The sequence below is a fragment of the Stegastes partitus genome, unplaced genomic scaffold (assembly GCF_000690725.1).
Source record: "Stegastes partitus isolate 25-593 unplaced genomic scaffold, Stegastes_partitus-1.0.2 Scaffold62, whole genome shotgun sequence".
In the NCBI taxonomy this organism is placed as follows: domain Eukaryota; kingdom Metazoa; phylum Chordata; class Actinopteri; family Pomacentridae; genus Stegastes; species Stegastes partitus.
The window spans coordinates 476,164-502,099 of record NW_007577793.1 but is presented as its reverse complement, the minus strand read 5'-3'; the positions used below and the strand labels follow the sequence as shown (position 1 = coordinate 502,099).

At 40.3% G+C, this 25,936-nt stretch overlaps 1 protein-coding gene across 1 annotated transcript in view; it reads left to right on the top strand.

Moving 5' to 3' along the window:
- Positions 1-25,427, top strand: part of dscamb (Down syndrome cell adhesion molecule b) — a 128,437-nt gene extending 103,010 nt beyond the window's left edge. The window contains exons 12-35 of the mRNA XM_008275951.1: positions 247-443; positions 952-1,048; positions 1,284-1,412; positions 1,554-1,721; positions 2,408-2,478; positions 3,135-3,378; positions 5,141-5,287; positions 6,701-6,856; positions 6,954-7,087; positions 7,238-7,391; positions 7,576-7,693; positions 7,823-7,989; positions 8,950-9,048; positions 10,229-10,417; positions 10,818-11,108; positions 13,157-13,333; positions 13,841-13,871; positions 14,112-14,227; positions 14,317-14,466; positions 16,695-16,895; positions 17,327-17,629; positions 24,661-24,756; positions 24,907-25,073; positions 25,131-25,427. Coding sequence (XP_008274173.1) covers positions 247-443; positions 952-1,048; positions 1,284-1,412; positions 1,554-1,721; positions 2,408-2,478; positions 3,135-3,378; positions 5,141-5,287; positions 6,701-6,856; positions 6,954-7,087; positions 7,238-7,391; positions 7,576-7,693; positions 7,823-7,989; positions 8,950-9,048; positions 10,229-10,417; positions 10,818-11,108; positions 13,157-13,333; positions 13,841-13,871; positions 14,112-14,227; positions 14,317-14,466; positions 16,695-16,895; positions 17,327-17,629; positions 24,661-24,756; positions 24,907-25,073; positions 25,131-25,229 — 3,701 coding nt within the window. The 3' untranslated portion in view covers positions 25,230-25,427. The remainder of the gene's footprint in view (positions 1-246; positions 444-951; positions 1,049-1,283; positions 1,413-1,553; positions 1,722-2,407; positions 2,479-3,134; positions 3,379-5,140; positions 5,288-6,700; positions 6,857-6,953; positions 7,088-7,237; positions 7,392-7,575; positions 7,694-7,822; positions 7,990-8,949; positions 9,049-10,228; positions 10,418-10,817; positions 11,109-13,156; positions 13,334-13,840; positions 13,872-14,111; positions 14,228-14,316; positions 14,467-16,694; positions 16,896-17,326; positions 17,630-24,660; positions 24,757-24,906; positions 25,074-25,130) is intronic.
- The last annotated feature ends 509 nt before the right edge of the window (positions 25,428-25,936 follow it).

The following is a 25,936-nucleotide window of genomic DNA, read 5'->3' as shown; positions in this document are numbered from 1 at the left end:
GAAATACAGTACGAAGTGCTGTGTTTTGCAAAATTTGATTTGATTTTGGTGAAAAGAGTATGCCAATTATACTGAAACATATGGCATATGTGAAAGAACTTACTTCCGAAGTGATTCCTCTTCTTTAATAGCACATATGTGTCTAACATCCTTTTAGGATATTTTAACCAGTGTCATTTTCTTTTCATTTTCACTCATTGACACTATTCCCTCTCTTCCCTGCCTCTTTTTGTCATCTCCGTCCAGTCCCTGCCATGATCACCTCCTACCCCAACACCACTCTGGCCACACAGGGTGAGGAGAAGAGGATGAGCTGCATAGCTCATGGGGAGAAACCCATCATGGTGCGCTGGGAGAAAGAAGAGCGCATCATCAACCCTGAGACCAGCCGATATGTGGTCACTGTCAAAGAGGTGGCAGACGAAGTCATCTCTACACTGGTGGTGAGTGCTCAATTTTACTGTAAATCAAGCGCATGTTTGAATCTTTTGGGAGCACATGAACCTTCAGTCGTTTTTTATCTGTACAGACAGATGGAAAGCAGAGAGGGAGAAAGAGTCAGGGAGGCAGGGTAGAGATAATTCAGCCGAGAATATATTCACATAATATTAAAACCCTAAAGTACAGCATGAAATATTAAAGAGGTACCTTCCAGTTCAATTTAATGGTGGTTAAAACACAGTATGAAGGAGTAAATATGTAATGCAGTAAATTCCAGGAATATGTGCCAAGAGATAATCGAGTATTTAAGTGTTTCACGTGGTTCAGAACAGAGGTTTTCCTCCATCGCTACTTTATCTTAAAGTACAAAATGAAAGAATTAAAGTTGAGGGCATTATTCATCCTCTTTTTAAAAAAAAAACACTTGGAATAAAAGAGTATTTTACATTCCTAACAAATAGATCTACTGTGCACACCTGAAAGCCTTGGGTTTGTTGCATATCTTTGTAGATTATGCCTACTGTTCGTGAGGATTCTGGGTTCTTCTCCTGTCATGCCATCAACTCCTTCGGCGAGGACCGAGGCATCATACAGCTGACAGTGCAAGGTGAGCTTTGCCTCAACGCAGCCTTAACTCAGGTGTTTCTTTCACAGATGAGTTTGGAAAGATATTAGCTATGTTTTCATTCATTTAATTGCTGTACAGTCTGACTCCTGCTCTTTTTTTCTGTTGCTCATTGTCAAAATTACAGATTAAAACCAATAAACCAATCGGGTCTGCCTGACATGCAGTTCTATTTTATCTCTCTCTAATTCTTTCTCTTGTGTTCTGGTTTCCTTAGAACCACCCGACCCTCCAGAGGTGGAGATACGGGAGGTTAAAGATCGAACCATAGCTCTCCGCTGGACCATGGGTTTCGATGGCAACAGCCCCATCACAGGATATGATATTGAGTGCAAGAACAAATCAGGTAGACACAAAGAAAAAGTGATGTAACTATGTGGCACATGAGGCAAAATGTGCAGCAAATACACAGGCAATCTAGAAATAAGAAATACGCAATCTTGTTGTCAATTGCTAACAGTCTCTTCACCTTCTCCCCTTCTCCTAGCTTCATGGCTATCAGCCCAGGTAACCAAAGATGTGTCACCGCAGCTCAACCAGGCCACTATCATTGACCTCCATCCTTCTTCCACTTATAACATCCGCATGGTTGCGAAGAACATTATTGGCAACAGCAACCCCAGCAACGAGCTCACCATCACTACTGATGAAGCAGGTTAGTGAGCTTCTCAAGAGCATGATACTGTAGAAAAGTTTTCACAGTCTCACCTAATCTGGGTGTAAATTAGCAACTCAAAAGCAGCAGCTACAATCCCAAAAATCTGATATGTTAAGTGGATGAAATCAGCTTTGCTGAACACCAATAAAACAGGAATTGAGTCTATGCAGATAGTTGTTTGGAAAGAAACTCTTTAGATATAGTCTGCCTCCTTTGGGCCCATAGACCTGTTGAGTCATCTTGCACATAATTATTTTATAGTTATTTTAAATGGAGGCTATCATCTTTTATATATATGGGGAAACAGATCAGTTCACCGTTGATTTTAGTCAGCCCCATCAGTGTTCACTTATCCTCTATTGCCCATAATGATCCCCCCACAGGCATTCCAGCACATTAAAATGGCACATTTTATCGGATTCATTGCTAAAATAAAGTAATAAACTTCATGTATCATTTCTCATATTAATCAAGGTTAAAGCTGATGATGTTACAAGTTTTTTTAATTATTACTAAGTTGAGGTGAAAGCTGCAAGGTGCATGAATGTGCAAGAGGAAACGGGAAACTACATCCTCAGCTCAACGGCACCATCTAGTGAAAATGACCAATCTACGTGGTGAATCATCTCTCCCATTCCGTACACAAGCAAGTAGTGATGTTAAATGATATGCTTCATTTACAGCTCCTGATGGCCCTCCACAAGATGTCACTCTGGAGCCCACCTCCCCACAGAGCATCAAAGTTGGCTGGAAGGTGCAGTCCAAACTTTAAAAATCACATTACCAGCCAGAGCACAGAAATACACAGAACATTTCATAACATAGATATCTTAAGTCATTTTAAATTTAACACGAAAGTGAGTTTTTTCATTTCATTTTGTGGCTAGTTTTACCATATAAAACAATGTGTAGACAAGAGTAGAGCAGTATTTGGTCTCTTACATTCTGGAGCTGGAGCTACAAATGATATTAGATGTTGCTGTGTATTTTTGTTATATGGCTTTTTGTTTTTATTTTTGTATTTTGGTGGACCCCAGACAGGATAGCAACCACATCGTGGAAAATAGTGCTGTGGGTATAAGGTGTAATACAGCAGACAGATATATAGCCTTAAAGACAATGGCTAGAAGTTACATCTTTTAATTTTTTGCTTATTCAACTTCACTTCCATTTTAAAAAAACAACAACATTTTAAATGCTTTGCTAGTTTGACAATGATACATATGATCGTAGTTTACTATAATTATAAAACTGAAGTTCAAGGACAATAGAATTTTAAATGCTTAAGGTAATAAATGATCCAAGCGACACAACCTGATGGATTTATTCAATATTCAGCATTTTAATAGTTTAGCTAAAACGTAGGGGGGGTATCGTCCTCTGACCGTGTTTCCTCTCCTTGTTTTGCAGCCTCCCCAGAAGCACCTTCAGAACGGTGTGATCCGTGGCTACCAGGTGGGCTACAGAGAGTACAGCCCAGGTGGGAGCCACCAGTTCACTATTATTAGCGTGGACACCACAGGAGACACCACAGAGAGCATCGTACTTGACAACCTGAAGAAATTCACTCAGTACAGCGTAGTGGTGCAGGCTGCAAACAGAGCAGGCACTGGGCCGTCTTCACAGCAGGTGGTCACCAAGACTCTGGAGGACGGTAAGCAGCAGTGGCTCTTAAATGTCATATATATTGATGCATCCATGCGGAATATCTTTCATGTAGTTTATTTAGATAGTACTTTATGTTAGTATAACAATGTATTTGTATTGTCAAGTCAAATCGAGTCACTCTTGTATTTCTAACACATTTGAAAACAACAGGAGTTGACTCAAAGTTCTCCCCAGTTGAGGCAGTTGAGTTTAAAGTATATGAGGAGTACAAGTTAAAAGCAGGGTTACAACAAAACAGAAAGTATGATGTCCACACAAACATAACCAAGGTAAGTCAGAGGGAAAATAGTTGGGTAAAAAGACTAATATTTGAAAGGCAAAATTTGAAATGAAAAACATATGAAGTGAATTCTAGCTGGTAAAATCAAAGTTAGAAACAACATAATTAAACATGGTAGAGAGAGGAATTCTTGAGAAGTTAACCAAAGTGGTCTGGAGGCAGAATGTGGTTATTAAGATTAGATCAGTAATGTATTGTGTAGCTTATCTATTAGGGTCTTATAAACAAATGGAATAATTTTAAATGTACAGTTGTTTCCCGGTCCTAATAAGATACAAAGTGGCTTTAATTTATTAATGGTTCTTCATCAATTCATACTTATTCATAGCACTGCTGATTTGTTTATTAAGAGTTAGAGACAAGTCCAGGATGACAGCAAGGTATTTAACTACATTTTGCTCATTTGCAAACAGGGAACTGAGTGCATTGGTTTTGCTAAGCACGAAGCTAGAAGGGCCAAATAAAATGGCTTCAGTTTTGTTTTCATAAAGCTGACAAAGGTTTATTGCCATCCAATACTTGATGTTTCTCACAAAGTCAGAGGGATTCATCCATGAGCAAGTCCTCTCAAGGAGAACAGGAGGATGAATTGTATTTGTATTTCTAGTATTATTGTAGACTAGATGCAGTTAAGGTTGTTATTTTGAACCAGATGACCCCCATCCACTCCCAGGCCTTTTTGATGCAGTAAATCTGTAAAAAGCTCAAATATATCCATGTGAAAAGGTTTCCATCTGCTGGACATTTCGTGAACTGTAGTACATCGTATAAAATGTTCCCTCTTCAGTGGCTCATTGCTAGTAGCTGTGGCATGATGTGTGTTTACATTTGACAAAAGGTAAAGTGCTCCATTGAATTTTTATTGTTGTACTTTGCACTAAGAACGTTACCCCTTATTAATAGTTGAATAATTCATAGGTTGATTAGGTTGTTTATAAAAATAATTTCTTCCACTATGTTCAGCTGCCTCATGAGAATGCCAAACGTTTCTAACAAACTCAGTGAACATTATTAGTATGTGACGCAGTGACTGTAGTGTTATTTTAACATTAATACATACATTTTTTTAATATCTTTTCACTCATAATAATCATATGATGTTGTTGTCATTACTTGTAAAATTAAATAAAACATTCAACCACATGTGAATTAACCATCGCTTTTCACTAAAGTTGCTTCAAGTGATTGTAAATGAGAGTTTCTCAATAAAGAAGAAAATGATTTTAATATGTTCTTGAATATTGCTGAAATATTTATATTTTTATATTATATGGAAATGTTTCACACATTCAAAGAGAGCTTCTTGACCTAATATTTGGTGTCAGTAGGTATTTGTGTAACTCATTTTGGGTACTCTGTGAATTGCCTGTATGAGGGTGCTCGGCCTGGCAGTCGCTGGTATTGCCACTCAAAAAGCTTCCATTAAGCCTCCACTCTAATACTTTTTCTCCTCTCTTGACTCTGGTAGTGCCGTCTCGACCTCCTGAAAATGTCCTGGCAGTGGCCAAATCTCCAGAGGTCATCTCTCTCTCCTGGATGCCTCTGCCCAGAGAGGCTCTCAATGGAAACCTGCAGGGCTACAGAGTCATCTACTGGGCCAACCTGCCTGATGGAGGTAATCACTCTCTCACACACAGGAGGAGCTTCTTTCCTCAGGCTGTCCGCCTGCTGAACTTGAAACAATAGACTCAATGAACAATCCAACCAGTCACTGTCCACCTTGTACATATACATGTATACATTATTATTATTTTCTTTATTTATTTTATCTCCTTTTGCACTGTTGGAAAATGTGATTTATTTATTTTTGCCTTTTTTTTTTTTTATCCCTTTCACTCTCGTGCGCGCTCTCTCTCTCTCTCTCTCTTTATATATATATATTTCTTGTGTGTTTTATTCTTTATTCTTATTCATCTTTTAATCTTTTTTCTGTGTGGAACAGGTGCACAAAGCATTACACTGCGTGTTATACCATGTATAACTGTGTTTGTGACCAATAAAGGCCTTGAATCCTTGAATCCACAGACACTGATATAATTTGTTGATAAATGCAGTTTACTTGGGATTCAGGATAAAACTTTAAGCCACTTGATTTGTCTTAAATGCCGTCTCTGTTTCATTGCTGTTGCTTGTTCATACATCCACTAGGGGAAGCTGTGGTTTTGTCATATTGTAATGTGCTGCCATGTGGTGTAGTTTGTATAAATGAAGCTGTTGTGTTTATAGTTTTTTTTGAGGGTTAGCATTGGGTTTGGCATTATAAGCAGTTATTTCCTCACAAATTACTAATTCACCACTTCATGTACTGTGTATTTGATTCATTGTGTTTGAGGTTTATAATAGAAGACACGAGTATCATCTTTGCACAGATTAAAAGATTTAAAAGTAATTTTTAGCAACCTCTTTGCACTTACACTATTTATTTTTGATATCTGATAGTGTTAGCTTCCCAAAATGTATAAGCTTATTTACATGGTTAAGCACTCATTTTCAAACAGTTTATACTACACTAGTTATGAGATGACTGCTTTCGAATGCTGGTGCACAATGGAAATGCAAAGTCTGTATTGCACAGAGAATATTTGTTTTGCCTTTGAATGTATAGCAGTGTAGCAGTGATCCAACCCGCAGTCTGGCTGGTCTCCATCAATAATTCACAATGCAATAACTCCAGTCAGCCCTATTGCTTCAGCTCTGAGTGACAGGATATAAAGATAGTGGAGGAGAGGACATGAGAGCAAAAATCTGAGCAAGAATGAAACATATAATCCCAAAATGCCTGTTTTGTTCGTCATTATGCAAGAGAGTGCTCACTGCATTATCTACACTTTCTCAGTTGGTTCACTCAGTAGATTGCCTCAAATGTTTTGCTTTCATCATAGGAAAACTGGAATATTTTGATAAGTTTTCAATGCGTGTTTAAATGTTGTTGGTATTCATAATAATCCCACTAAGCTGCACCATCCTAGTACAGTGTGTACCAATCTTGACACCCAGGCTTATTAACATATTTGCTTTTCTGTGTCAGAACTGGGAGAAATTAGAAATGTGACCACCAATCAGCCATCTCTGGAGCTGGATGGGTTGGAGAAGTACACCAACTACAGCATCCAGGTCTTAGCCTTTACAAATGCTGGAGATGGCGTCCGTAGTGAACAGATCTACGTCCGCACAAAAGAGGACGGTATGAGAAGCATTACCAGATATCGCAAGTTAGACATACTGTATAAAAATAGCACACGGAAGTCAAGACTATATGGTGCTGTGTTCTTTCTTCATAGTTCCTGGTCCTCCAGCAGGAGTGAAGGCTGCGGCCTCCAGCAGTTCTGTGGTGTTTGTCTCCTGGCTGCCTCCGCTCAAACTCAACGGCATCATCAGGAAATACATCGTCTTCTGCTCTAACCTGCATCCGATGGTAATAGCATTTGTATACCACAAGATTTCTGTAATTCTTTATCACTCAAAAAAACAAAAAAACAAAAACAAAACAGCTCCATTCCTGCACTGTGGGACGCTACTTCGACCCAATGATACATTAATCTTTTCCCTTCTCTGTGCTTTACAGGTGATGAGCGAGTTTGAGGCAGCTCCAGACATGTATTTCTACAGGATCCCAAACTTGGCTCGGAACAGACAGTACAGCATCTGGGTGGTGGCTGTGACTGCTGCAGGTCACGGCAACAACAGTGAGAAGATTACAGTAGAGCCTCTGGCCAAAGGTACAACTTTTTAATTAAGTTGAATGGAGTTTTTTGCATCGTCTGCTTGATAGCATAAATATTGTGCATCAAGCATGTTTAGCTGAATCGCATAGTTTTCTGAGTATTGCCACCCTAATGGCATGAAATCTTTTTGTTTTCTTGTAAGAGGGCAATTAAAGGAACAGTTTTTTATGTGTTTTAGCTCCAGCCAGGATCCTGACATTCAATGGGACAGTCACCACTCCCTGGATGAAAGACATTGTTTTACCATGCAAGGCTGTTGGAGACCCTCCTCCTACCATCAAGTGGCTCAAGGGAAAGTAAGTCACACACAAATAATTGTGCAGAACTGCTCATTGCGGACAAGATACAAAACTTTCAGGTTGTAGTGACAGTCTAGCAGTTTTTTCGCCACGGCCTGTTGTAACTGGTTTCTTCTGTGTCTCCAGCACCAATGGGACTCCTACGCCTGTCCTGGTGGATGGTCGTCGTAGTGTACATAGCAACGGCAGCTTCATCATCCGCACAGTGAAAGCAGAGGATTCTGGGAACTACAGCTGTGTTGCCAGCAACAACTGGGGGTCAGATGAGATCACGCTTAACCTGCAGGTCCAAGGCAAGTCGTCATAGCAACAGATATACTTCACTGATCACACCGTCTTACTGAAACATCATACGTGATATTCCCTCTCTGTAAAGCTCATTTAGTTTATTGCTATTGCCAAGCTGTACCCCAAATTTTTCACACTTAGAATATCGCACTGCTCTTTTCTCAAACAAGGTGCTTCATCATCTTGCCCCTTCATGCATTTCTGAACTTTTGCATCCCCCTTTAGGCCACTCAGATCATCCAGCCAAGATATCTCATTTATACACCACTATCTCTGCTGTTAAGGTCCCACCCTCTTGGAAAGATCTTCTCCCCCTGAGTTAGACCAGCTGAATGTGTAAATGTCTGCAAAACCTTCCTAAAACACATATACACTTACTTCCTTTCCCTGGATTAGTGCTGTAATTTGTTTTATGGATTTTTCTTTATACATATGTGGTTTACTTTCTGTATTCATATCCTGTGAAAAAGTTTGCATACAACTGAAAGTGTGTTTACTTACTTACTTAATTTAGGACAAGGTGTTCATTATTTTCTGTTTAATCAAACCAAATATCTATCTTACCTTAGCTGCACTGTTTATCTAGGCAAGCCTTTCCCTTCCTTCTCTACTTTCTATTATTACCCCTCTCCATTCCAGACAAATTAGTTTTCCTCCCAAACTATTACATTTAAGTGCAATTGTTTTTCAGTGGATGAAATATTGCTACATTACAAGAAACAGCCAGGTTAAGTTATAGTTTATATGACTTTGGAACGTGGATCGGCCACTAGATTAAATAATATTTCTTTAAGTTTATGCTCCCTACGCAGTGAGCAAAACAGTTTCCAGCATGCCATCACACCAGCACAGCCAAGAGTGTAATACAAGTCCAAGTCCAAGTGAACCTTGACGAGGAGACATGATTCAGAATAACACAAGTACTAAGTGTGCAATGACCTTTATGCTTGTCCTCCTATCCACAGTCCCTCCTGACCAGCCACGCCTCACAGTTACCAAGACGACCACCACATCAATCACATTGTCATGGATACCTGGAGACAACGGAGGGAGCTCCATCAGAGGTGAGGGTGGCACAGATGCACATACAACAGATGAAACAGCAAAGTGAACAGTTTCATCACAGCTGAATGTGATGTACACACCCACAAACAAGCTGCAACTAGATGCATTATCTGTTATACGAAACCAATCACCTCCCTTCAGCTGTTTGTGATAGCCAATGTCACCTCCTCCTTCACTCCGGTCTAACACCCCTGTTCTTGTTCTGGTGTCTCATTATCTGCTGGTACAGCGCAATACTCAAGTCCTAAAAGGTAGATTAAAAAGCAGGAGGGAAGATTAGGTCTGTTTAAGTGAAAGATTAAAGCGCTCCATCTTAAAGGAAGCGCAATCACAGTGAGACTATTTGTGGTGATTTATCATTGCTCCTAATCATGGGGCTCCCGTCCTCAGAGCTATAGTTGCTATAAAAGCTGTCTATGATATCTTTTCTGTGGTATTTGTTTTGCCTCCCTGCTCACATAATCGGCCATCACCAAAATACACACACCTGAGCTTACCACTGTCCATTTGTACCTGGGCTTATAGCGTGCTCTAGGGATACCAGTGTTGGCTGGTTGGTCACACTGTCCCGAGATTATCATCGCAACTCCTGAATAAATTGTGAATTATTTTGTTTTTATGCACAGTTTTATGACTTGCAGAGCTGATCCTGTGGTGAGGGGAAAAATCCATCACATTTACCATATTATATGAAACAGCAGCTGAGGAGAGGCCCTAGTGTTTGTTTTTTAGGTGCTTTCAATATTATAGTTTTATATTATCCTCAAAGTCATGTTATTTTCAGAAAGACTTTTACATTTTTTAAAAACAAATCTAACAACCTAAGCAAGGAGCTTAGGTTTGGAGGTCCAAGGTAACATTGTGGATTTTGACAAGTACAGGGTCAAATTATGTCAAAGTTGTCTTTATATTTTTGATACTTCACATAGTTATACATTCAGTGACACAATATATTTATAGATATTTCATTTCATTATTTCATGTTATTATCTCTTCAGGCTTTAGTTAAAATATCGTCTGACATCCACTTATAACCAAAAGTTGCATCCTTATAGAGATTTTTGCAGAGGTAATAAGAAACTTGTAAACTTATATACTAACTAACTAAGTGATTTAATTTGTTCCAAATTTACAAACTTTTTTTCTTCTTCACTAATATGTTGCTCTTCTCCTCCCCAGGCTACATCCTGCAGTACTCAGAAGACAACAGTGAGCAGTGGGGCAGTTTTCCCATCAGCCCCAGTGAGCGATCATACCGTCTGGAGAACCTGAAGTGCGGCACGTGGTACAAATTCACCCTGACGGCCCAGAATGCAGTGGGGCCAGGGCGCATCAGTGAGATCATTGAAGCTAAGACCCATGGGAAAGGTAACCTGGGAGTTAGTTTGCTAGTTTTGAAGTTATGAGCTTTTAGAATTGGCTAAAAATGCAGCGCTATGGTGATAACTAATTGTGTTATCTGGAATCAGTTAAAACATCTTTCTTTGGAAGTCACGCTCCCATACCTACAGTATCTTATGTTTGTTTCTAATAACTCTGAATGGATAGGAGGATGAACTTAGGTAAGGGAATATTTTTCCCATCTGTAAGGCAAGACTTCATTTCCATTGATTCACCCCAAATTCATTCAAAACTTTATTTATATTTTGTTAATAAACTATTCGGAGTCACTTTGCTTGTATTGCTAGTAAAATTAAGAGTGTTATCTTGAACCGTGACATGGTCATGTCTACGATGTAGTTTGACCTTCTGTCTGTCTTCTCCTCAGAACCCCAATTTGCCAAAGAACACGAACTCTTCACCAGCATCAACTCCACCAGGGCCAGGCTCAACCTGGTCGGCTGGAACAACGGTGGCTGTCCAATCACCTCCTTCATACTGGAGTACCGAGCCGTGGACTCAGCCACCTGGACCACAGCCCAGCGCACTTCGCTGACCAAGAGCTACATACTGTACGACTTGCAGGAGGCGACCTGGTATGAACTGCAGATGAAGGTCACCAACAGCGCCGGCTCAGCAGAAAAGAGGATCACCTTTGCCACACTCAATGCTGACGGAAGTGAGTTTGGATTAAACAGCTTGCCTGCACATTTATCGAGGATCTTTGGATGAGGATGGAATAGAGCTATCAGTAGACATAAGAACTTGTCAAAACAGATTCCCCTCCAATCTGAAAATGTACAAAACATGTTAGTTTACTTTGCAGATGATATTGTAAAATGGCAAGGATCCAGATTTGGCAGGTTTCTGCTTCTTTTTGTGTTCTTTAATATCAGATCTTATCAAGTTTGAAGTCCGATTGGACATTTTTAGCTCGCATGAAGTTTGGAATTGAGGCACAACTATGTTTCACATCACCACACAATAAGAAGGGGGGTTTATGTAGAAGAGAAACAATTAGTTTGACCCTTAGTCTACAATAGCAATCCATTATTATACCTATTAACAATGTTGATAATTACAGTAATAATATAATTATATAGTACTTTTCCAGAACCCCATAAGCAGAATAAAGAAAAATTGCAAGGGACAGAATTACCAACAATTATTATATAACATGTTGGAGAAAAAACGATATAAATAATAGATAAATATACATTAAAAATAACACTCAGAAACAGCTTGTGATAGAATTAGAAGTATATCCGTTGTTAAGAAAGGCCATTCTGTAAAAGCAGGATTTAAGATGAAATTTAAAGTGTTTTTAGGCCTAATGCTAAGACTGTTCCAGAGGCAGGGGGCCGAAACAACAGAAGCTCAATCCTTTATTTGTAAACAGGACTCTGGAACTGCGAAGAAATGAGGAGTTTTGTTATATTGTCTGGTGCTGTTAACTGTATCACTGTTGCTGCATGAAGGGCCATTCTGCAGTGCAGTGTGTGTTTTGTGTGTTGATTATTTGTGAATCTAACTGTTTTGTCAGCCTTTGAACAAACTGACAGGTACCCTGGCAGTTTAGTTGAGTAAGAGAATGGGGATGGTCTTCAGATTCTCCACAGGCCATGATGTAGCTCTATTTGCTGCCGACTACAGATTGTGTCAGTCATGCACAAAGCAAGTGTATAATCTACGAAGAAGGCTAGAGCTGGCAAACGCGTCTGTGCTACACTCTAGACTGTTAATTTATTTCTTTTGAATAGTTTTGCTGAGACGTGTAAGCTGCCTGTCAGGGTGTTGTGTGTGCATGTGTGTGTATGTGTGGGCAGGAAAAGTTGTGTGGATGCTATTGTCAATTTGACAGCGGGTTTGTAGCTCAGCTCAGCTGCCGAGCATCAGCCCTGGAGACTAACAGCACATATTCAGTCCTTGACAAACCTGGTGCCCCAGCCACAGTCAACTGAACACTTTTCTACTATATTTAACTGTCAAATTAGCAGGAAGCAGGCATTAGGAAAGTTTCACAGATTTGAAGTTAATTAGAGATGCATTTTCTGTGGTCAACAACAGAATCAGTAAAGCTGGAGAGGATTTGAATCCAAGTGTTATAGGTATTTTTGGTTTAGTTTTTTGTTTGTTGTCCTCATGTCTTCTTGTTTTTTGGGGTTTTTTTTTTTGTTCTCAAACAGTTGCTTCAGAAAGTACATGTGTTTATTTATCTATATGGTGGGTGTTGGCCCTCACTAAAATCAACCCAGTGCATTCTCACATAGAATCCAAATGGCTGAAACAATGTTCAGACAACTGAAGAATGACAACAATATCAATGATAATATATGTAAAGCTTAAGTAAGAGGATAATGAAGGACCTATAATATTTGTAGTTTGAGTGATTGTTAGCTTTGTAAGTCTGCACATAAAAAGCACGCCATGGAAAATCAGTAACCGAAGCTTAATTACAAAGCATTTTTTCATCCCTATGATCCTCAGCTGTGTTAAAACATAAATCTTCTTTCAGTCTTTGCTTTCAGGAAAACATCAACAAGCAAAGTAATGTGGCTTTGGACAAATGTTTCACACAAACAGCAATGAAAAGCAACATTTAGAAAAAAGGGAAGTCGCTTCCCATCTAACAAAAAGACTGAAGAGTCAAGTAGCCAATTTCCATGTGAACATTCAGATGAGAGTCTTTGTGTTTGAGTAATAATTATTCTGTTTATTTCCTTCAAGGTACCATCCCTCCCCTGCTGAAAACAGGAGATCCCATCTCAGACAACATGTCAGGCAGCGGAGGTCTGAAGATGGTGGTGACCATCACCTCTATTCTTGTGGTCGCTGTTCTGGTTTTTATTATGCTTATGGTGCTAAAGAGGAGAAGGAGGGAGCAGAGACTCAAGAGACTCAGAGGTGGGTTGTAAAGAAAATTATATTTGTATTAGGTTTTGTACGGAGTTCATCTCATTAAGTAAAAATGCAGTTTATCTGAGACCTAAAAAGCAGACTGAACATTTTTTGTCCCTAAGCACATTTGCATACTGTTTACAAAGCCTAAAACACACATCCATTTTATAAGCCTAACATGTCTTTGTGTAAACATGCTCACCAACTCACCCGTAAGCACACAGACAGAAGCAAAGCAATACATTCAGAGAGCTATGCAGTTAAAATCTTTTGATGCTCAAGTGCATCTGAACCAATTACACTGTGTTAAACACAAAACTGAGGCTAAAGTTTACTTTTGTAATTAAGAAACTTAAGTCGTTGTCTCACTGTGTATTTTCCAACACTCTAACATACTTTAGCTGGCTTTTTGTCAGAGCAGTTGTCAGTGATTGTACTGTATTTTCACTGCTGTAGCTTATCAGCTTGGGCAGTACTATTATGGTTTTAACCGCCTCTTTGCTGACTTCACAGATGCCAAAAGCCTGGCAGAAATGCTGATGAGGTACGTATTCTTAATTTTAATTTATGCCCGCTGCTTTCCTTTAAGCAGGCAACATAAATCACTGTATGGCTTGGAGTTACAGTGCCTATCAGTAAAAATCAAATATATTGCATTGTTGCTGTCCCTCTTGCCTTTTTACAGCTACTTATCAACTTAAATGGAATTGAATTAGCATTTCTGCGATACAATGCAAAATCACACAGCTGAAAAGTAATGAATTTTTCTCATTAATCTCCTCAGTAAAAACACGCGGACGCCAGACACAGTGAACAAACAGCAGCAGACACTAAGAATGCACATCGACATCCCCAGAGCCCAGCTCCTCATCGAGGAGAGGGACACCATGGAGACAATCGGTAAGACACGCAATGTGAAAACCTTGTGTTTATCATTCACCATAAGCTTGATAGCTATGACTCACCTTGTGCTTTCACTTCTCTCTTAGATGACAGGTCCACTGTGCTGTTGACAGACAATGACTTTGGAGAGACTAATAAGCAGAAGTCGTCCACAGTGACCCACACAGTCCACTACCAGTCTTTGTCCCAGGCCACTGGGCCACTGGTGGACGTGTCCGATGCTAGGCCTGGAACCAGTGAGTCCCACCACCGTCAGTGCTCAACATTTACTTCCTCTACTACTAATACTGCTGCTATTTTTGTGTTACTAACAATAACCTAGTTTTAAAAAACTTTCTTGTGGCTAAAGCCGTGACTTGTTTTATTTGGTTGGCTCTGCAGCTAAGAATCTTCCACTGCTAATTCCCCTACTGAATCCACAGATACATTCTTGTAGATGTCACTTTAAAAGAAAGCACCCCAGCACTTTAAAATGCAAGCATTTTATTGCACATTCATCTAATCACATGCAAGGCAAATAGCTTTTCCATCTCGTCTTAGTTTAACTGTAGACAGTCCTCATACAGTCTGTGAGCTGCCTTTCAGCAGTGAGATTACAAAGGAACAGCAGCCGTGCTGCAGAGCAGCCGCCGGGCTTCTGGTGTTTGAGCTCCACTGAAGCAGAACTGATGAAGAGTAGTGATCTCCATGCCTCCTCTTGACACGTTTTCATCTGATTGCCCTGCTCCAACTGGCCGGTTGGGTTTGAGTGCACTTGCAGACTTGGATACACACATTTAGTGATGTACTTACATGATTTTGTGCTGATGACTGGCCAATACATATTCAGATAACATGACTTATTCTGACTTTTTTAATGCTTTAAATATTGACAGACACATAGTTCATCTTGTACTAATTTAATGGGCTACATTTTAAATTGTGTTGCTACTTTTACAATTAAGTTGCACTGCTGTAGATACAGAAGCAAAAGTATTAGTTCAATATTCTGCCAAATATCACCATTAAAGAATACTTGCTTATTTTTATTCATTTTCTATTGAAGCACAACACTCTTTGATTTGATTTATAACTGCCAACACTACACAATATGAACTAGAGTAAGTCAGAGGATGCATCCTCTGCCAAGGCCTATACATTGTGTCACAGATTTAACAAAAGTGGTCCAGATCCACACAAGTATTTAATGAGTCCTTGCTGTGCCGATGCTCCATCTCTCCACCATGTAATCTTGCAGACAAACTAACAGCTTCCACCTTGTAGTATTAAGATATAAAATATACACACACACATATACACACATGCATACACAAACATCGACGCAAGCGCAACATTTATCATAGCCACACACACACACACACACACACACACGCATACGCATTCACAGGCAAGCAAACAGTCACATGATTGGTTCATTTAGCCTGACCAGTGGGGCATGAACCCAGACTGCTGACTCAGCCCTTCTTTACTCCCTGCTGATGGCCTAACACCTCCATCATTTCATCCTTCCATCCCCGCTGATAGAATTACTGTCTGACCTACTACAATTACCAGCACCATTCTTCTCTGCACAAATCCAATCCAGGCCTCATTGTGATTTGGCCCAGCAGTGTGCAGAGCAGCAGACTGTCTTGGTCAGGCTGAATGTGACACTGTTTGTATGTCTGTATGGGGACAGTTGGAGTTTGAGATTGGTGGTAATGTCCAGTGTTCACAGAAAGGATGAATTGTGCATTTGTACCACAACTCAACAGGGAACATATACTCTGTCCCTTCTTAAATTGTAGCAATAATCTGTGTAGTTTGGGTCTTTGATGTTCCGCATCCAAACAGCAGTTTCAATGTTTGCAGTTTCAGCTTTTATGACGATGTGAATGATCCAAAAACAGTTTCACTGTTATTACTGTCTTGCAACTGAAGGTGGGAAAATTGCTAGAGTGGCCTGCTGAAGATTAGACCCCAGCTGTTGGAGGCAAATGTGTCCCTGTGGGCCTGAAATTCTTCATTTGTTTCTGTTCAATGATAAAAGTTCTTGTTTATTTTATTCTGTTATTGACGGAGAAGTTTGGAAATGAAAAACTTTCGTGGAGACTAATTTAATTATCTTGATAGAATTTAGAAAGGCACATTTGAAATGATGCAGGTTACACTGTTGCATTCCAGGTACACATTTACTCTATCGGTAAACACTAATACATACTGTGCCTGTACCTGTACTGTTTTATTCAACACTAATACCTGTTTATTGTTAAGCCTTAATGTGCTTCTATCCCAAATCAAGATATTCACCCTAAATAACCCAATATTGCCCAAATTTTTCAACAGATAACTGCCAGTTGAATCCAATTAGAGAAAAAAAATACTTTATGTTGTTTGATTGGACTTGAATTGATTAAACAGAAAGACAGACTTTCTCTTATTACCTGTGATCACTCACAAATTTGCTCCACCTGTCCTTTCATAGATCCCACTGCCAGACGCACTGCCAAAGCTGGTCCTGCCGCAGCACGGAGCCGCTACGCCAGCCAGTGGACTCTGAACCGGCCGCACCCCACCAGCTCCTCACACACCCTGACCACTGACTGGAGGCTGCCCACACCACGTGCCACTGGATCTGTGGACAAAGAGAGCGACAGCTACAGTGTCAGCCCCTCACAGGATACAGGTAGAGTTTGGTGTACTTATCCAGGACCAGCATGGACTCAGCCTCTTTTATAATTATAGTTTTGAAGTTGGGGAATGTGACAGAAATCATGTTGGTTTTGTGAGAATGTCAAGCGTGAAGGTGTTTTTCGTGGTTCTCATGTTGACTTCTCTTCAATCCAAAACATTTTGGCTGTGTTTTTTTAATTTCAAAGTGCAACTTTGGGGCGTATTCTCAGCTAAGGCTTCCAGGGTATGAATCCAATTGAAACTGATGCCATTCACCGATATTTATCTCTTGCTTTTTCATATTTCACAGTATAGTATTCAGTAAAGCTAAAACACCCCAAAAACCATCCAAAACAACATAAGAACACAGCAAAACCCCAGCATTACACACTGCAGTATGCTTTGCCCTGATAATACATCTGTATCTCAATGTGTAATCACCAGATCGTGCACGGAGTAGCATGGTATCGACAGAGAGCGCGTCCTCCACCTACGAGGAGCTGGCCCGAGCCTACGAGCACGCCAAGATGGAAGAGCAGCTCCGCCACGCTAAGTTCACCATCACCGAGTGCTTCATCTCGGACACCTCATCCGAACAGATGACTGCAGGGACCAATGATTACACTGACAGCCTGACCTCCAGCACGCCGTCTGAGTCGGGCATCTGCCGCTTTACCGCTTCACCACCCAAACCTCAGGATGTCAGCAGGGTCATGAACATGGCCGTGCCCAAGGCGCACAGACCTGGTGAGGAAGTAAAGTTTGCAGCACCAAACAGAGACACAACTAATTCGTCTTTGTGCTTCACTAGCAGTAACTGAACCATAGCTCCCTTTTTTTCCCATCAAAACTATATAATTCAAATCATAGACGAGCTTTTACATCCATTTTTTATAACAAAACATTTGAGGGTTCCTTTAGAGTATATAAGACAGCAGTATCAGAGCATTTTTACAATAATGTGAAGCATTCTGAGTGAGCCAGAAAGTGTAGGCAATGTGTCACTACAGGAAAAGTATGTAGATGCTTTAGATTTGGTTGAATCGCTCAGACAGGAGCATAGCTTAAAGGATACAGAGCTGCAGAGGTCTGTTTGTCTTTACCTGCACCTTTCTTACTTGTGTTATTAGTTAAAGAGACAGAGGAACAAAGGCAGATGTATAAATTAAACCACAATCTTTAGAAAAAAAATAATTGCCAACAAGAAGGTGCTTAAGATCCAAAAAAAAACTTTCTGCTATTTTTGGCTCTGTCACTGTAGTTACTGCCACCCACGAGCCAACAGTCAGGTACATTGATGTATATGATGAGTCCACTTCACTAAATCACATATGTAGGAACTGATTTATATCTAACATTTTAAAAGACAAAGAAAGAAAAGATTTCAATTTAAAATTACTCCAAAAAATATTATATTATCATATATATTGGCATGCATTTATGATATAACAAACATCTATATAGTTATGTCAGTTATATTGTGATAGAACCCAGAAAATGTAGTTTTTGTTCACTGTCTTTAAGCACTTTTTTTTAGTTTTCCAAGCAATTTTAAGACTAACCCCGACTCTCTCTTTTGTCACATATTTTCCGTTGGCAGAACATGTACAATAATTTGGTCTCTCTTTTTTTAGCTGTATTTGCCATCAGATTGTAAGAAGTTAGATGATATTAGTTAGCTAACAGTTGACTCTGGAAGCTCCTCAGTTAACCTTTTGATATTTTACTCCAACTTTGATCAGTTTTCTAGCCGGGGGTGTATCCCATTAGTCTTCACACTGCTGCTACATAAGGTATAGTCTCATTAAACCGTTGCACAGTACTTTAGAAGGGTTCGTTTTTTTTCCAGGCCCTCTGTGGGAGTAGCTCCTTTTAGACCTTAAGCACAATAACTAGGCCCATCACACATCATGAGCAGAAGATGCTGCTTCTCCTACAGCACCCCAGGGATGTTCTTGTTTGAGGCCAGACAACTTTTTTGTAAATTATATTAGTTTTTAAATTACATAAAGATTCTCAAAAGCCTTTCATTATATCTGCAGTTTGAGGAAACCTGCTTTGCTCTGCTCTGCTATCTTCTCTCAGGTTTTAGTCATCTTACCTTACATGACCCTCCGTTCCTCCCGGGAACATTGTAGATCAATTACAAGGTCTGGCAGAGCATGCTGACGGGCTGCTGACCACACACAGAAGCACAGACGATGTTCAGAAAGACAGACACCCTTCTCCCTGACACATGTTCACAGCTCATCCATCATCACTCCTGCTGTCATGTTACAGTGCGTCTGGGGTCACTGATAATTAGCAATGTTGGAGGTGTCCTGTTCGAAGACCAGAAATGTAGGTCTGTGTGCGCACACAAGGGTAAAGTGTCCCAGACTTGTTGGTTTGACCAGACAAGACTTGAGGCCATCAGATCTGCTTCTTAAGTTTCAGGCCTCATTATGTTTTGAACGTTTGTGCATAGGACAGCAGACTCATATCACCAGTTTACCAGGGAGAGAGGGCAACTAAAGGCTATCTGTCTACCTATCCTGGAGCCATTGTCACTCAGTACAAAACAGCGCTTTACCGCCACATTGGAGACCTTTTAGTGTAATACCAGACTCTTAGTCTTTCAGGCTGGTGTGGCAGCGCTGAGTGCTAAGACCCTGGTGTCAGTTACACTGGGTGTCTAGTGTAGGCATAAGAGTTGAGCTGTGTTGCCTCTACAGTTTCCTGGTAGGTTGTCAACTATCTGTAATGAGCTGTGTTTGAACAATTAACAAAAGACATAATTTTAAGCAGGTTTAAGCAGGAAAATTTGTATATTTCTTACATTGTTGAGGAGTCAGACCTAAATGTTTAATATATAATTAGAGAACTGCCATTTTCTGCTTTTTTAAATGCCAGAAAGGTGAGGAGTGCTGCTTCACGTATACAGGTATCAAAAAACAGGTAGCCAAGAACATGCAACAAGGGTCACTGCTTTGAAAAAACAAAAAGCCTTTAATCAATTCACAGTCTTCATCAAGGCATGTAAAACCAAGGAGCAGCTCACAGTTATACTAGTAATAAGGCTGGTGTTAGTTGCCAAACAATAACAGCTAATTGCCACAGGTGCAGTTAAGCATGTGGGTGTGTCTATCAGTCAGTTTTAACAGGCTATTTGTTTTACAGAAAAAAATCACCATGAACAATGAGATTTTCACAAACCTACATAACAAACAACCATGCAGAAAACACCCAATTTAATATTTAAAAAAACATATATAAGCTATTCCTACGGTGATTAATCTTTATAGGTTCCAATGCTTCCCCGAAGTATGTGTCCTGCAAAGAAGAAAGAGATAAATAAGGAGTGTAAGGGGATTAATTAGAGGGGAAAAGGAAAATGAAGAATACCCCATGGCCAAGCATGATAAACAGTACCGTAGCTGCAGCTCAAAGCAGCAGTTATGAAGGGCATAGAAATGTCCAGGAGGGAAGGAGATAAACTCAAGGAACTGCTACCAAGAGGAACATTTTGGATTTTCAAGATAAGGGCCACTACAAGTCAAGGCCTGAATGAGGAGCTGGACTATGTTCCACTTCTGTAAATATGTTCCCTGTGATGGTTTGATCCCCAAAAAATTCATGTATGGCAGCTTGTGATTATGTTATTGTTCATGGTGTGATTTCTACACATAGAAACACAGATACCTTGTTAGACTTTACCTAGTCATAGACACACCCACTTTCTTAACTGCACCTGTGACAATTAGCTCCTATTGTTTGGCAGCTCACTCCAGCCTTAATTTGTCCGTGAGCTGCTACTTGCCCTGATGCAGACTGTGAGTTGCCCACAGTCCCATTTAGAAAATGCCTTTTAATTTTTTAGAAGCAATGTTATTTTCTAGTATTAAATATTTTTTGATTAAGACTTATTGATTCCAAAGCAAAGTACAAGTCTAAACTCTCTGTTCCTAATGTGTATTTCAGCTGCCTCAGTGTACTTATAAATTGAAGGCATACAATTAGCAGAGATTTGCCACAACTCTAATTATTAGGAATTATTCAGATGCAATGTGGGAAAGTTGGATTTACAGAATTATGTCACGTGATTTTAAATCTTTATATACTGATGCTCAGCATTCTTGTTTCTGCATATGAAACTGTTGACTTTCTTGTAAGGGAATCCAGCCTTAGTAACTGCTTGGCCATAAGGTTTATTAAAATAGAACTTTGTACCGATAGGTCTATTGTTGAGCACTTCTTTTACAAACACATGACACTGATACCCGTTTGGGAAACTTTTCAAGGATTTTGGAATCCCAACTGTTGCAACAGAACACAATACTAAATAGAAAAGGTGCAAGACACATTGAAGCAGTAGTTTAAGTAAACACAAGAAGTGCTTTTATAGCTCTAGGGTTTGCATAAAGAAATTTCTGGCGTCCTCCAACGAGGCTTCATCCAGCAACATGATAAGAATTAAGATTCTTTATTAAATGGGGGTTCTTTCCTCAAGCATGATACATCTTTTTGTTTATAAAGTGGTTTAGAAACACAATGAAAATTCATATATTTCTAGCAAGGAAGGTGACACAGCCTTATTTTCTTACCATATGTGGACAAATCGCACTGTTGTGTATTGAAACCCCCCAAAGGCTCCAGTTATGACTAAAACTTTCTGAACTTGTTTTTAGGCTTTGGTTCATTAGGTGTTGCCCACTGCTCGTTCTTTATGCTATATTAGGTGGCCAAAAATAGAGTCAAACTCTTTGAAAGAGAGTGAATTTTCTAAAATGTCTCTCCACATGTGTAAATTCTAAGTAGAGTGTATTACAGTGTTGAAACTCAGGCCCAGTGTGGAGGCCTGTCAGTGAGTGAATGACCCAGCTTCAACCCTATGTTAGTTTCTATTACATCTGAGTGGCATGACCTGACCTCATCTGCCCATCACAAAGGTCAGAGGCAGACAGCCTCTCCTTTCACATAACCAGCCTCACCTGACAGAGCTGTTATAAGAACAACAGCTTATTTTTTCTTCTTCAATGCTTCATAAGAACAAATCCATTCGGGTTGTGTCTCATTGCAGTGTGTTCTTCGTCACTTACAGGGCCACAGGCAGCCTTCATCCCATGACAGGCCTGTAAATGTGTTGCGTGAGAGTGTGTGAATGACGCATACAATATAGAAATACAGGTCAAAGAATAATACATCAACCTTCACAAAAGACTGAACTGATGATGCAGCAGACACTTGAGCAGACTAATGGTTTGGCAGAGTTGCTGTTGTATTGTGGTTACACATACCATTACTGTACAATCTGCAATTTACTGGCTGATGAATTTTCAAACTACATTTCTAATGAGCTCCCACAGAAACACTTAAATCTATATTTAATTCAATTAACACTCCTAGCCATTCATCATCTTCGCTGGCACTAATAGGGCTTATTATAAAACACAGTAAATTATTCATTCTCCCCGTGAACCTAGAAATCCATTCTCCAAGGTCACATGTTGAACTGAATCTGCAGAGACGACCTCCTCTGTGCTCACATTAGCTCTGAGTGGCTGGCAGGGAGTGTGTACGTGCACATAGCGTATGTACTTACATTTGTGCACGTGTGGGCTGTGTACATGTGAGACATAACACGTGTTGAAAAGCGATTTTCGCAATGAATTGTATACCTGTAAAACGCTTGCTGATCTCTGGTCCTCTGAAAGATGAATGCTTCATTACTAACGAAACAATACAGACGTTACTCAGCTCATCAAGTGTAGAATCTCACCGCAGTCCACGAGATCTGGCAACCCAACACTCTTTTGTGATGGGCTAATTTGCTCTGTTAAATATATAATCCTTTCAGTAGAAGGGACACAATAGAAGTAAACTCAGTGAACCGACAGGGTCTCTACCTCTCATCTAGCACCTCAGAGAATCACTTAACAATTGAAGAGACAGCATTTAATCATGGTTTATAGATATTAAATCTGACTGCTTTATCTTGCTACAGGCCTTGACAGGCTATTCTGTTTATTACAGTAAAAAATAAGCTTTCAGCACAAAGAAAGAACTGAAATTTGACAAGTGCAAGCAAGAATTAAAGTGGTATATATTGGTTGGATGCGGAGGCACAGTTCATCATTCAGCGTCACCACAGTAAGAAAAGATAACTGTAATCATTGCATCAGCCCCAGACGATAATAGCAAAGATAACATTGTGATTTTCATTTTCTTATTACATTATGTTCTGCATATTTTCCCTGATAGCAACTATTAAATCAAATAGATTCACACTTGGGGAAGATTGGTATTACATTAAAATAATGGTTATGTGAATCATAATCCCAGTAGGCCCCGAGGTGAGCAAATGTAACAGTGTGAATGTGTGAGTGAAATATGGATTTTCCAGACTCATTTCATTTAAACTGAAGGGAAGGAATGATATTATTGGAGTCTGTGGAGACAAGTTAGGACTTAGACACACAGTGGGGATCTCAGAGAACTGCTGCACTGACCCAATCCCAGTCTCTACACTCATGGATTTACAGGGGTGTCCCTAGTAGAGCTGCCCCGCTGACTAATGGGCAAGTACATGGGGCTCTCATGTGGACTATTTGATGCTATTACCCACCCTTTCTGTGAGTCTGCAGACATTTCCCGAGGACTTGTCCATGGTTCATAGCAATGTTAGTGCCATATCCACGTAATAATACCCTCCTCCACAAGATATGTTACAAACCAAGCATGCATGTTACAGAGAAGAATCACAGCATCTGGCAGCTTGTTGGTGTGCTTATTTGTTGCACCTCAGGAGAGTTGTTTGTACTTTTCAAACATCTCCATATGATTTTTAGATAGTAATGATTTGTCTTACTTTTGTTAGTTTGCTAAAATGTATACACACTGTAATGTCACAAACAGGGAGTGATCAATCAAGCAGCCCATCAAAAGGTGAATGAAAGTTCAAGTTCACTTTTTTTAAATTAACGGCAATGTGTTGTTTCCAAGCAACGCGCTGTAACAAGAGTGTGTTTCACTCCTCCTTTTTATATTATTTTATGCTCTCACAAAGCCATACACGCTCAAGCATGACAGCTGTTACATCAGTTAAGTTGGTGAGGGTTTAGTGTTTAGTTCCAAGGATGGAGATTGGGCCATTGATTCTGGGGGGAAGCAGGAAGTCTCCTTAACATTACCATCGAAGCAGGCTGAGCCAAAAGTGACAAGGAGATCATGGTTGGGTATCTCTCACAGTCGGAATGTAAGCTTTTCTGAAGGCATTAAATAACATGTCAGCTTCTACAAATGGCACATGCACTTTAAAGCAATGTTTGAGATTTCAATTTCCTTACTTGCAAGCAGCTGACAATAAATTAAAGTTGCACGGATCAATATCTATATACCAATAATGCATCAAAGGAATATGCATAATTTTAAAGGTGACGCTCTGTGATGGACCTGCACAAGAATTATTACCCAGCGCTATTCCCCACAGCTCCACAAAGCATTTAAATGGCTTTCACCTCATGGCCTTGGTTCATTGCTATTTTTGTTCAGTCTCACTGCTCTCATCCTTGACTCCAAATGCAAAACTTTGTTTTTTTTTGCAATAAAAAGACTGTATTCTCTGCCTATTGTGCTAACCAGCAGTCAAACAAAGTTGGGAAATAGCTGTAAAACATACGTATTTTAAAGCATTGTCATTATTGTCCAACAGGCCAGAACAAGAGTGTACAGAGACCCACTGTCATTTAGCTACATCTAATTTGTGACCTGTTTCTCCCTTTTGTGTCACCTCCCAGGAGGAGAGTTGGTCCACTTGCCGCCTTACCTTCGTATGGACTTCCTGTTGAACCGCGGCGTGCCTCTGCCAGCCCGAGGTGGAGGGGTCAGCAGCAGTAGTGGCAGCAGCAGCAGTGGGGGTGGAGGAGGAGGAGGAGGAGGAGGTGGAGGAGGAGGTGGTGGTGGTGGAGGTGGTGGTGGAGGAGGTGCAGGAGCAAGTGGAGGTGGTGCTGGTGCTACAGGGGAAACGAGAGGAGCAGGAGGTGGAGGAGCCATGGGCCAGACCTGCCTGGAGCCCCAGAGGAGCCGTACCCTGAAGAGGCCACCTCCCATGGAGCCCACCCCAATGGAAGTGCCCTCACCCAGGGAGGTGCAGCAGTGGCAGCCAGGAACTGCCTCCACCCTCCCCCACAGGGATGTCCGGGAAAGGGGAGAGGCCCGAGGTGAGGTCCGGGGAGAGGTCCCCTCCTCGGGAGATCTAGCCCAAGCACAGGCTGCCAAGCTCAGCACCTCCCAGGAGTCACTGCTGGACTCCAGAGGACACCTGAAACAGAGCAACAACCCCTATGCCAAGTCCTACACTCTGGTATAACACTGGGACACACCGGACTGCTTCAGACAACAGGACTACTGCAGACACACTGGAGGAGGAAGGACAAGAGACAGACGACAGGCACAGGATGGACAGTTTTCCACAACAGAAATTGTTGTATATAGAGCCGTTTCTGACATGCGTCTGAAGTGGATGCTTTTCTTTGAGTCTGTCTTTCTTTCTTTCACTCTTTTCTTTCTTTCCTCTCTCGCTCTTCTCTGTTGCTTTCACACTTTTCATTCTCTCACACCTCGCTCCTCTTCTGATGAATTTTCTCTCACAGTTTTTATTTTCTACTTGAGTATTCTTTTATTCTAAAGTGACAAAATATGAGGATTGCCAAAATGATTTATTTAAAATTTGAGAAAGAGAAAAAATACTATTGAATTTATATCAAGGACAATTATAGTCATTATTATTATTACTATTATTATTATATAAAAACAGAAAATATCTTTAAAAAAAAAACAAAAAAAAAACAAGACGGGAAAGGGAGGAGGACTCTGGAGCACTCTGCAGGAGAACATTGCTTTCTTAATTTATTTTTATTTTATTGTCGCAGTGTGATGAAATCTGTGATTGGGAAACCGAGGGGGTTTTTAGCACTAAGAAGAGCCAATGGAGGAGGAGAGTGACACTGGACACGACCGCCAATGCTGACCAATCGTAATGTTTTTCAACCTTTCTGACGACTGCATGGCGACTGA